Source organism: Triticum urartu, chromosome 6A, assembly GCF_056163025.1.
Source record: "Triticum urartu cultivar PI428250 chromosome 6A, HENAU_Tu73, whole genome shotgun sequence".
Taxonomy (NCBI): domain Eukaryota; kingdom Viridiplantae; phylum Streptophyta; class Magnoliopsida; order Poales; family Poaceae; genus Triticum; species Triticum urartu.
In genome coordinates this window covers 412694962-412708366 of record NC_141878.1, presented here as the reverse complement: position 1 = coordinate 412708366, position 13405 = coordinate 412694962, and the positions used below count along the sequence as shown (strand labels likewise).

Genomic DNA, 13405 nt, shown 5'->3' with positions numbered 1-13405 from the left:
CGTTTTTCTTGCCCATATACCTCCCAACAAAACTGCAAAGCCGAGCGTGCAATCCGTACCACCAATAATGTTATTCGCACACTTCTCTTTCAAGCCTCCATGCCACCATCGTTCTGGGCTGAAGCTCTTTCCACTGCAATTTTTCTTCTCAACATCCGACCTACCTCATCCACCTCATTCTCTACACCTTTCGAAAACCTATATGGCACCACTCCTCCCTATGACACTCTTCGAGTTTTCGGCTGCCTATGCTACCCCAACACCATTGCAACCTCACCCAACAAACTATCTCATCGCTCCACCAAATGTGTCTTCCTTGGTTACCCACCTCGCCACAAAGGATATAGATGCCTTGACCTCACTAAACGACGTGTTATTATCTCTAGACATGTCATCTTTGACGAGAACACCTTCCCTTATGCCTCGACCCCTCCTACAACTCCACCTACACCCCCTGAACCTGACTTGTTTGACCCTGTCCTTCCTGCGCCTCTACACCATGCATCCCAATCTGCTCCGACAGATCATCACCATCAAGCTAGCCCGCCACCCTCCCCTGCAACCTCCCCTGCACCGGCAGACCCAGAACACCAACCCAGTTCGCCACCCTCCCCTGAACCGGCCGACCAACACCACCACCCAAGCCCGCCACCCTCCCCTGAACCACATCCAACACCACCACCTCCCCCTCTACACCGAACTCGGTCCATAACCGGTCGTCTTCCCGGCCGTCCCAACAAACTTAACCTCTCCGCTATAGCCTCATCCCCCTTCCTCACAATTATCTTACCGCTCTTCGTGATCCTAATTGGCGCCATGCCATGCAGGAAGAATTTGATGCTCTCACTCTCAACCAGACCTGGACTCTTGTCCCGCCCCCTCCTGGTACCAACATAATCAGTGGCAAATGCATTTTCCATCACAAATTAAATTCTGATGGCTCTCTCTCTCTCTTGCCACAAAGCTCGTTGGGTTGTCTGAGGTTTCTCACAACAACCTGGCATAGACTTTGATGAAACCTTCAGCCCTGTTGTGAAACCTGCCACCATCAGTATCGTTCTCTCCCTATCCCTCACTAACAACTGGCCTATTCATCAACTTGAAGTAAAAAATGCTTTCCTTCATGGTAACCTCGATGAGGTGCTCTACAGCCAAAAACCTTCTGGGTTCATTGATCCTCAATGACCTACTCATGTTTGTCGTCTCCTTAAATCTCTATATGGTCTTAAACAAGCCCCTCGAGCTTGGTTCCAACGTTTCTATTCGCATGCATGTTCTCTTGGCTTTGTCGAATCTAAGTCTGATGCTTCCCTCTTTATTCTTCGTCGTGGTTCAGATATGGCCTACCTTCTTCTATATGTCGATGATATTATCCTCACAGCCTCCTCTACCACCTTCCTTACCACCATCACTAATGCTCTTAGTCATGAATTTGCCATGAAGGATCTCGGCCCTCTTCATCATTTCCTTGGTATCTCTGTCACCCGCACACCCACTAGTCTTCATCTTTCTCAAAAACAATATATCTTGGATGTTCTTTCCCGAGCCAGTATGCGTGACTGTCATCCTATTTCCACTCCCATTGACACCCAGTCCAAGCTTTCCGCCACTGCAGGCTCTCCTTTTTCTGACCCTTCCTTATATCGCAGCCTTGCCGGCGCCCTTCAGTATGTCACCTTAACTAGACCTGAGATCGCCTATGCAGTTCAATAGATTTGCCTTCATATGCATGACCCCTGTGACTCTCACTTCTCTCTTATCAAACGTGTCCTCCGTTACCTTAAAGGTACTCTTGCTCACGGTCTTTTTCTTCATCGATCCTCTACACATTCCTTAGTGGCCTATTCGGATGCCGATTGGGCTGGTTGCCCAGACACCAGACGTTCTACTTCCGGGTTTTGTGTGTATCTTGGAGACAACCTTATCAGCTGGTCCTCTTGCCGTCAAACAACTGTGTCCCGATCTAGTGCTGAAGTAGAATACCATGTTGTGGCTACATGTGTTGCTGAAACTTGTTGGGTTCGACAACTACTACAGGAACTCCATCACCCTATTCATATAGCCACTATTGTCTATTGTGACAATGTCAACATTGTTTACATGACCGCCAACCCAGTGCATCACCGTCGTACTAAACATATAGAGCTGGATATTCATTTTTTCCGTGAGAAAGTTGCCCTTGGTGTTGTGCGAGTCCTCCATGTTCCTTCATCATCGCAGTTTGCTGATATCTTCACCAAGGGGCTGCCGACTCTAGTGTCCAGAGAATTCAGGTCCAGTCTTCACGTCGATAGCCCAGCTGGCTTGTTGGAGAAGGACACGGCGGGGGCGTGTTGGAGAAGGACACAGCGGTAGCCCAGCCGGCTTGGAGTATACGTCAAGCAATGGATATTGAGTCCTAGTTGTATACGTATTGTGCCCTAATTGTAACTCATGTGCGTGTTGGTAAAGCACCTCAGATCATTATTTACAGAAGGGAAGACCATATCTGATGCTTTCTTCAAGTTCATCGTGAAATTCAAGATGCAGACTTTCATGAAAATCTTCAAAAGATCTTATCAAGGAGTGGTGGACGTGGAATGGGCAACAAGACAACTAGTTCTACCTCTACGTGTCATGTCATTTCCGAGGAACTTTGTGTTATGTTTGATAAACAATTTATGTTGAATTTGATGTTGTGGAGATGAACTATGTAATAATCAAGTACGATTTCTGTTTTATTTGTTTCGGTTTAATTTGACATGAGTTTGATATTATTTTATTGTATATGCCCAATTTGTGTAGTAGATGAAGAATGTCAAATTTTAGGGCACCGCTTTAGAGCATTTGGAAAAGCCAAATGTTTTCTGTTGCTGAAAATTCTCCCCTCTCCCTGTCTAAAGCCCTTTTTAAGATGTCAAATTTTACATCATCTGTTGGAGATGTTTTAAATTCTTTCCTTCTCCTTTCCCCGAGTGATTTGTCTTGTGAAGTTAGTGGGTGAAACCTACACAACAGCTAGAATTGAACGATGACAATTAGACCATCTCATACTTTCAGAATGTAGGGGACGAAAACCTCTTTTTTTTGTGAACCTCATGCAAACTTTATTGAGTTGACAATAGAACTTTCGGATATGGAATGTGTATCTTAAGTGGGTTGACCAGATAGTCCGGTCTACAAGCCTGACAAAGCATGTGAAAAAGCAAAAAAGTTTCACTCGGCGGACAAAATCAGGACACTAGTGAGCTGCAATCAGGTTCAGGCCTGATCTAGCTGTGCCGTTTCCAAGCATACAACTATTCGTGAGTTCTCAAGCGCCATCTGATGCGCCGAAGGATATAACCCCAAATTTGAGCCATTAAAAAACTTGAGTCACCAAATGTATCAGATTGTCATCCGGGGAGCAATTTGTATTAGGGTGCAATTGATAGAATGATCGAGGACGTCGAGTCAGCCAATAGGACCAGTATTCCAAGGTGAAGCCTTTGGTAATCGAACAATCTCAATTCTCAATTTTCACATAGAACAGTTTCAGACGGATAATAGCTTGACCAAGTAATATCTGGCGAGATTTGACTCCAACAATCGATCACAAAAAACTGGCAATTAGATCAGCTAGACGCTAGCACGTCCTAAGCTTTCTCTAGATCATGGGTGTCTGTCAATTCGATCACCAGAACAATAAACCAAGAAAACACATGAAAAGCGGACTGCGTCGATCTGAAGCAACAACAAGGAATTCTCGTCATGTACACAATAAAATCTGTACAGATCAGCGGATCAATCATCGTCGGGGCTACAAAATTTTACTCCGTCGATGATGGATCGGTCACAGATAGAATCTGCGTTCTTCATGGGCAGCTCGATCAACTACCCTACATGTGCTGAGCTTCTTCTTGGTGTTGGATGCCTACCAATTTGATCACCACACCAAGAAACCAAGAAAAACGCGCAAACTGGACGCTAAGCCGCGGGCGTGACGATCCTAAGCAACAGCGTGCGAGGGTCTAAAGCACCCGACAAGGTGAGGAAGACTGAAGTGATGATGGTGGTGGTGACGGTGCCGTTCTTGGGCCCTCGCCGCGTCGACCGCCTTCTGGAACCGCTCGATGCCGCAGGGGACGACGATGGCGCCTTCGTGCGCGTACCCGTACTTGTCCCGCGCCTCCCCGAGCAGCTCCAGGATCAGGTGGTGGCAGAGCAGCGCCACCGGCACCGCGAACCGCCGCGGCGCCTCGCCCTCCTCCTCCGCGCCCACCCAGAACGTCGCGCATCCCTTGGTGATCGGCGCCGGCGCCTCCGCGTCCGCAGCGTCGTGGCGGGAGGCGGTCCCGGCGAGGAGGTGGCCGCGCGCTTCTTCTTGGTGCCGCTTCATCGATCGAAGCCTTCCTTCCTGGTTCTTGCTCGCCGTCGAACGCGGTGGCGGGCGAACCCCCGATGACTCGACTGCGGGATCGATCAATCGATAGCGGGTCTCCTCTCTTCTCTTCCGGTTTGAGTTTGCGGTGTAGCGGACGATGGATTTATATAGTAGTCGGCCAGGCTTGAATTGGTGATGGCTGATGCCGGTGGCGGCATGGACGCGCTTTCGGTTTACTTCTTCACGAATCAGTCGTCACGGCGGAGGTCGTCGGTGCGTCGGTACCCACTCGGATCACGCGACTCCCGCGGGATTAATCTGGACCGTTCTTGGCACCCTTCGGGAACACGTCCGGCCTATGATCTGTCTTCACTCCCTCGATTCTCCGTATCACCTTCTCCTTGGAACCGCGTCTTAGGTACACATATATCTGGCCATGGGCCGGGCCGGGCCGGGCTTGGGCCGGGCCTAAAAAAGCCCATGGCAGAAAACTGAGACCCAGGCCCTCCAGGCCCTACCAGCAGACCTACTTTTCAAGCCCAAGCCCGGCCCATCTCATAAAAAGCCCTAAAAAGCCCTTAGGGCTTAGGCCCGTGGGCCGGGCCTCTTCCTTAAAATGCCAATATGCCCCAAGCCCGTCCAGGCCCTGTTGATTGACTCAAAACTCAGGCCCAAACCCGGCCCACGGACAAGCCCATCGGGCCTAGGCCCTGGATTTTAGGGCCGGGCCTGGGTGGGCCGACAGGGCCGGGCCTAAGATGGCCAGGACTAGGTACACATAATCTTATTTTACTCTTTATTAACACAAGTAACTCCTAGCAAGCTCAAAAAAAAGTACTCCCTTCGTCCGGAAATACTTATTATCAAAATGAATAAAAGGGAATGTATCTAGATGTATTTTAGTTCTAGATACATCTTTTTTTGTCCATTTTGATGACAAGTATTTCCGGACGGAGGGAGTAACTCCTAGTGAACACGGGTTGGATAGTTAGGAAGGCAATGGTATACCGAGCCTACCAGAGTTCAAGTAATAGACTTTGGCATTAGTGTTCGTATTTTTCTAAATTTAATTTAATTTTTTTGCCGATGTGCGTTCAGTGGGAGGAGACGTTCCCATAGTCGACGAAGACGTAAAGATGCTCATGGCGGTAGGTTGTGCGTGCGTGCGTTTATATGAATGAGTTGTATGTGCGTATGTATAAGCGTTTGCATCTCTACTGTGTTAAAATAACAATAACTACTAGTACTCCCTTAGTTACTAAATATAAGTCTTTTTAGGGATTCCAATATGAACTACATACGAAGCCAAATGAATGAATATACACTCTAAAATATATCTATATACATTCGTATGTAATATATATTAAAATCTCTAAAAAAGACTTATATTTAGGAAGGAGCGAGTTATTACGGGTTGATTTAATTGAGACAGTGCACTGCGGGTCCACCATGAGGGGTTTACGAGGAGAGGCGATATGATGCGATTGGTTTCTGGCGCCAGGGTTAGGGTTTTTCTCTCGGGGGTGGTGAGACTGATTACTTCGTTCTGTAATGCTGAAATGGACCAGAAAGAGTTCTCGTCTTTTCTCCCGGAGGTGACCTTGAGTTATCGAACCCACGGGAGGACGATGCCCTTTAAGCTAGGGTCTCAAAGAAGGTTTTGCTAAAGAATTAATTTTAGCTTTTGACCGGATCGTAAACCAATTGACACGGAAAGAACACTTATAATAAAAATAGGCATAAGTATGAGGTCTTCTGCTTACAAACATATATTTGTGACTGGACCAATTATGATCTTAATTTTTTCTATGAAAGTCACCCATTAAGATGTGCTTGCTACGTATTGGAGTGGGGTATGTGTCTAAATTGCGTCTTGACCGACACACATCCTGCATCAAGAGTCAATTGTCCAACCGAAGACCCTATCCGTCGCGCGGGGTTGCCTCAATAATTAAGACTGCATTAATCGGACAATGCATTGGGCATTTAATGACTACACCTCTTGAATCCCCAGACATATGATTCATGTTACCATACTAAACCTTTTTGTCTCTGGTGTTCAGAATAACACTTTACAGTCTCCCTGTCCTTAGCCTCTCCGTGGCTCGTTCTCCATGACCTTGGGTACCTGCAGAGATGAAGAATGTGGACGAGATAAGAGACAACTACGAAACAATTTTATTCTATACATACGAGACGTTAATTCAAAGCCCTTCCATTGATCCCTTCAACAAATACATCGGGTTGAAGGCTCTTGCCTTGACCCATACTTTGCCGAACTACTCACATATAAAGATGAGATCACACGCAAAACACACGAAGAACACATCATGAAGATAGATTGTTTGATAATATGTCTTACAATACATGCCCTGTGTGGTACACGATTATAGATATGACTAGATGCTGGAGAACTACGATGGAGATGAAGGTGGTGGCTATGGAGATGGAAATGACTGCGGCTAGGGTTGATGGAGATGAGGACGATGATGACTGGTTGTTCTACGCCTCCCACGACTTGTTCTATTATCCATTTAGCCTCGTCCCCTTTACAAAGTTGTTCAGGTGGACGAGGAACATCAGTTTCCACACCATACGACCGCTCATACGAGCGGGCGCGGTCGCATGGAACGTTGTCTTTTAATCTGTTTTTTTGGTGCGCCTCCCACTTGATCCACTCTATCACCACTTTATCCCTTTCCAAGTATTGACTTGATTTCGTCCATATATAGGCCATTTATCATGGAAACAAAAAAAGAAGGATTTTTGGAATCTTATGCATTCATTAGTCATTAGTGGCAATATCAGAGGGAGTATCTCAGTTTTAATGAAATATATCGTTTTAAACTCAGGTTGGAGGAGTGTAAAAATAACACTCATCAACTCCCCCAAGTTTAAACTTGATCATCCTCGAGAAATATAGAGAGAAATCCGAATCATGAGGAACTCAATTGTTTAAACCGAAATAAGGAGAAGATTTTGATTCACTTACGATCGATACGCCTAGATAGCCCTCTGCTTCTTGACCTGAAAACTAAGTATAGTTGTAGAGGTGGCAACATTATTATGCAAGTGTTAGTAAAGCAAAGAACTGTCAGTACAGCCAGATGGCAAACCTAACTATCAACTACTTAATGTAGTGATTAGGTACAAAAATTGTATATGGATTGGCAAGCATTCAGATTTTCATATGAAATTTTTCTTCACTTTTCATGATAGTCCTTTGGAAGGACAATCTGGATTTCCTATTACTTATAAAAGAATCCAGTCTCTGTTCAAATGGTAATGTATGAATTTTTTTATTAAAGAGCAAGTGCAGTCTTGTTTGATATGTTACCAAGCTAAGGCTAAGAGAGTTAATTACCCTCAGTTGCTATCACCTTTGCCCGTTCCAAAAAAGGCTTGGGACACTATTACCATGGATTGTATAACAGGACTGCCCCATCTTGCCAGTTTGATTGTATTCTAGGGGGTCATTAACAAGTTTATTTCATATGGGCATTTCTTGTCACTCAAGCATCCTTACTCTGCTCGAGAAGTGGCTGAAACTTTTCTGGATAATATCTCCAAGCTTCATGGTATGCCAGCTCTTATAATCTCTGACGTCGATCCAATTTTCGCTAGTGCTTTTTGGCAAAGTTTGGTCACAAGAACATGGGCCACTCTCAACATGAGCTCTGCCTATCATCTGCTACTGATGGTCAAACAGAGAGGGTGAATCAACATGTGGAAGGTTACCTAAGATGTTTTATTAGTGCCCATCTACTAAATGGAAAAACAAACTTTCCATGTGTGAATTTTGATATAACAACAATTGACATTCTACAGTGGGCAAGTCTCACTTTAAAGTTCTGTATGGTCACTCTCCTAGATATTTTTGCATCTCAGCTTTTGATACATTGGAGCCAGTAGATGTTCAACTTCGGTTGGAAGAGAGACAAGTACTGCATGACTCTGCCAAACAACAACTCCTTCGTACCCAGCAGCGAATGAAGGAATATGCATGCAAGCATATAACAGATCAAACATTTCTTCCTAGAGAGTTGGTGTTTCTGAAGTTGCAGCCGTACTACAGTCATTGGTGGTACACCGCACGGATCATAAGCTTTCGTTCAAGTTTTATGGTCCCTATAAAGTGCTTGCTCGCATTTGCGAAGTTGTTTATCGTCTGGACCTTCCTGAAGGCAGCAAGATACATCCAGTCTTCCACATTTCTTAGTTGAAATGCTTTTCCAAGCTAGTTTATGAGGTTTGACTGGTTCTACCTTCTTCGTTCTCTCATTGCAGGTTCCTCGTAAGATTATTTAGAAGCGTTTTCGCTAATCTTGGTGCCGCACTATTGTGCAAGGCTTGATTGCATGGAGTGATTGTTCGCCTGATGATGCGACATGGGAAGATTTGGTGGCAGTAAAGCAGCAGTTCCCTCGTGCCTCGGCTTGGGGACAAGCCTCGACTGAAGGAAGGGGATGTCGGCATACCCAATGTCACCGCTTCTGAACCTGACGGCACAGACAATGACGTATCTAAGGACGTTGTTTCTGATCTAGTTGTTGTCGACAATGCATCTACTGGTGGAGAGAAGGAAGGCCATCCGAAGTCTACAAGGCCCGTAAGACTACCACAATGGCTGGCCAGCCTAAGCTGGGCCCATTAGCTTTCGATTCGTGTACTTGCCATTGTGCTATTTGTTATGTTTTGGCTAGGATTTGAGAAGTGAGGGGGGTTGGGCGGAAAAGCTTCCACCGAATTCAAATTCTAGATCAAGATCCATGGCGTGTGTGGGTTAACCAGAGGGTAGCTCACACTCTTTTTAACAGAAGTGTGCTCCTCCTCGATGATCATACTCAAGCGTGGTTCCTACGGCTTTAGTTTGATGGCGCATCTGCATGATCAAAAGTAAGTAAAAAATGATTCAGGGAATTTCGTCGTCATTTTGATCGAAATTCAAGTCAACTATTGGAACCATGTTACCTACAAGAAAAAAAAACTATTGGAACCACGAGTAGTCCGTTAAGTTAACCTTACTATAATCGAGCAATCAGTGTGCTTGATCAAATTTCTTACAAAACAGAGTCAACTGGAGAATAATTTGACTAACAATGGACCAATCCCTGAATTCTCGTCACATATGCAAACAAAAACTGTGCAGTACCAGTCAATTAATCAATCTTGGGGCTACAAAATTACGCTGCATCATAGCAATCGATTACAGATAGAATCTGCATGCTTCATGGAGACTCGATCAACCAGATACAACATACAATTACGTAATACTAAGCTTTCTCAGATCACGGGGGTGTCTATCAATTCGATCACCGCACCAAGAAACCAAGAAAGGCCGCACAAACTAGGTAGAACCATAGAAGCAAAGGCGCGCGTAGCGATCCTACGCAACAACATGCGGCGGCCTAAAGCACCTGACGAGGTGCGGAAGTCGGAAGTGGTGATGGTGATGGTGTCGTTCTTGGGCCCTCGCCGCGTTGACCGCCCCCTGGAACCGCTCCACGCTGCAGGGGACGACAATGGCGCCCTTGTGCGTGTACCCGTACTTCTCCCACGCCTCGACGAGCAGCTCGACGATCGCGGGGTGCCCGAGTAGCGTCACCGACACCGCGAACCGCTGCCGAGCCTCGCCGTCCTGGCCCACGAAGAACGCCGCGCACCCCTTGGTCATACGCGTCGCCTGGCCGTGGCTAGACGATTCTTGGCCCTGCTTGGTCTTTCCGGTCTTCATGGTGACGCTGTTGCTATCGCTCCGTAGGAAGTTCGTACCTAAAGTGTTGGGAGGAGCTGGCTTTATATAGTTCTTCGGAGAGGAACTTCTTGCGATCAAGGAGCCGTGCTGGGAGACGGACCGAAACATACGCGGTTTGGTTATTGAAGTGGGATTATGCATGATTACTTACCATCGTGTTAGAGGAGAAGTCCCTCTCATGATTCTCTTAGATTGTTTCGGAGGGCTTATTGGATCCGCATCCCAAAGCCCCACGGAGCAGAGGTATGTGTTGGATTTTTTTGTCTCTTCAAATTTGTTGAATATATGTGTATGTGTATATTGTGTCTTGGGTTCACCTCCTAGTTTATCTGTATAGTTGAGGTTGTGACCTCTCTTTGTACTTATGTATACGTGCTTGGTGCACCGATCAATGCATTGTGTTTGCACAGTCTATTCTACGTGGTGTCTATCGCAGGCCGATCGACTTAACCCTAAGCCGCCGCTGATGAAGCTGTGTATTTAGGGTAGGGGCACGGACCTGTCCAAGGAGCCCTACCCAAGGACACCCCTGGAAGAAGTCACCTTTCAATCGACTTGAAGGTATCCTACTCGACGGGTTCAAGACATTCGACCAAGAAGCTATCACTCGACCATGAAGCCAACCACTCGACTACCAGGAGGCCTATAGTCACTCCGCAGGCAAACGGTCAGCTGTTAAGTAGTCTTTATGGTCATTATAGCACTTTATTACGTCCGACCTTAAATGTACCTTAAAACCCTGCATTACTGAGGGCAGGAGGGGGCCGGCGAACTCTATATAAGCAACCCCCTCCTCAGTATGAAGGGTTCGCATCCCTGTAATTCACACGCGCATAATCCAGTCGACCGCCTCCGGGCTCCGAGACGTAGGGCTATTGCTTCTTCCGAGAAGGGCCCGAACTCGTAAAACTTGCGTGCTTACAACTTCTCCATAGCTGAGATCTTGCCTCTCCATACTTACCCCCCCACATCACTGTCAGAGTTAGAACCACGACAGTTGGCGCCCACCGTGGGGCCGGAATCTTAGCGCCTGATTGGAGAAGTTGCGATTTTTCCGATCCCTTTGATCATGGTTTCGTGCGGAGTTTTGGTGGAGGGCCGCGAGATCCGCCTCGGCGCGCTCACGTTCATCGCCGACGACTCCGCCTGGCTTCAGGAGGCGCCACTCGACATCGACGCGCTCCCCGTCCGCGGTGCGACGCATTTCCGCGCATGCGTTCGTGGCGTCCTCCTGCGGCAGCCGTCGACCCAGTATCGGTCGGCCCCCGTATCGTCTCCCCGCTCTGTCTCCCACCGGCGCAAGCGCTCCGGTCGGTCGAGACTTCAGAGGTGGGTGAGGCATGACGTGGCTCGCCAGTCGGCCGCCCCGCAAGTCGCGGCAATCGAGCCCGACGAATCCCTCTGCGGCCTGTTTAACCTGTCGACTGGCTCCGCGGAGACCGCATCCGAGTGCGACAGCAGCGACCCAGCGGCTGAGATTCTGGCGGTCGACGGAACGCACAGTCCTCCCGGTTTCCCTCGCGCTGATGGAGGTGCGGGTGGGGGCGACCCGTCGCATCCCCACGATGAGTATCTCCCCGAACCTCTCACGTCATTACAGCGAGAGGAGCTTCGCCGCCGGAACATGGACGCACTCCGCACTCCTATCGTCGGAGAGACCCCCGAGGCCCGGGCCTTGGAGGACGCGCGCTTGGCTAACTTGGCCGAGCGCACTCGACTGGAGAATCTCCAGCGAGCACTCGACGAGCAAGCGCGTCAGCGGGCTCCCGAGTCTAGTCGACGCCAGCTCTTCCCGCCGACGCAGGTATATCAAACCGCAGTTCAGAATTTGGCCGCCGCGGCCCATATAGCAGAATCGATTCAGCCCTCCCAGTCGGAGGCTGGCAGGGGCTTGTTGCAGATCAGAGCGTTGCTCCGGGCGGCGGGAAACCAGAATTCCGCTGTTTCTCAGTCGCGGAATAGGATCCACAGTCGATCCGTTGCAACAGATACAGTCCAGTCGGCTCACAGCCCGAGGTCGCCCCCGAGGCGTGAGGGACGTGGTGACCGGCATGATCAGTACAGAAGGAATGAGCAGTATGATCACCGATCCGATCGTGATGATCGACGTCGAGTGCCAACCCCTCCCCCGAGGAGTGGGTCATATGCGCCTCGACATCGAGATGACAGGCGCCCTCATAGCGTTGGGCAGAGGATTCCAGTCGACCCCAGGGACCCAGGCTTTGACGCGAGATCTGTCCTCGTTCAAGGTTTGGTTGACAGGAACAGGGCTCATCGGGAAGGCCAGATCAGAGATGCGCCCGCCAGCAGCAGAGTACGTGTTTCAGGGCCAGAGTGTTTCAGTCGAGCCATCAGGGCCGCAGTGATTCCTCCCAACTTTCGGTTGGCGACTGGAGTCAGCAAGTTCACCGGTGAGTCTAAGCCTGACACTTGGCTCGAAGATTACCGAGTGGCTGTACAGATTGGCGGTGGCAATGATGAGGTGGCCATGAAGCATTTGCCTCTCCTGTTAGAGGGCTCGGCCAGAGCGTGGCTGAATCAGTTAGCACCCAGCAGCATCTACACTTGGGAGGATCTCTCTCGAGTGTTTGTCACAACCTTTGAGGGAACATGCAAGCGACCCGCGGGCCTTACAGAATTGCGGTCTTGCGTGCAGAAGCCGAGTGAAACTCTGAGGGATTACATCCAGAGGTGGATCACTTTGCATCACACAGTTGAGAACGTACCGGATCACCAAGCAGTTTGTGCCTTTAAAGAAGGCGTCAAGAACAGAGAGTTGAACCTGAAGTTCGGTCGGACCGGAGAAATGTCCCTGAATCGGATGATGGAAATTGTCACCAAATACGCTAACGGAGAAGATGAAGATCGACTCCGGAGTGGCAAGCAGAAAGCAGTCGCCCAGGAAACCGGAGGCAATTTCAGTCGGAAGCAGAAGCGGAAGGCCGATCTAGCCGCCCCTGGGGAGGCCCTGGCCGTAACCCAGGGAAATTTCAAGGGAAAACCCAAAGGCCCCTGGAAGCCCAAGAAAGTCAAGGATCAAGATGGAAATAATGTTTTGGATCTGCCATGTCACATCCACACCAAGAAAGATGAAGAGGGTAATTTTATTTACCCAAAGCATACCACTCGACAGTGCCGGCTCCTGATCCAGCAGTTTCAGGGCAAACAACCCAAAGATAAGGAAAAAGAGTCGGACAGAGTTGAGGACAAGGAAGATAGCGACGATGGATACCCCCAAATGAATTCCACCCTGATGATTTTTGCTGATGTCGAAAGCAAAAGTCGACTGAAAGTCATTAACCGTGAGG

General features: G+C 48.4%; 1 protein-coding gene across 1 annotated transcript; it reads right to left on the bottom strand.

Moving 5' to 3' along the window:
• Positions 1 to 3703: 3703 nt before the first annotated feature.
• Positions 3704 to 4568, bottom strand: LOC147965468 (auxin-responsive protein SAUR32-like). Its single transcript, XM_087526793.1, has one exon. It carries the CDS (start codon positions 4355 to 4357, stop codon positions 3968 to 3970), a length of 390 nt encoding a protein of 129 aa, XP_087382919.1. The 5' UTR covers positions 4358 to 4568; the 3' UTR covers positions 3704 to 3967.
• Between the last annotated feature and the right edge of the window lie 8837 nt (positions 4569 to 13405).

What these genes read in the sequence shown, in the direction of transcription:
- LOC147965468 (XM_087526793.1), bottom strand. Translation starts at nt 4,357, where the DNA reads ATGAAGCGGCACCAAGAAGAAGCGCGCGGCCACCTCCTCGCCGGGACC.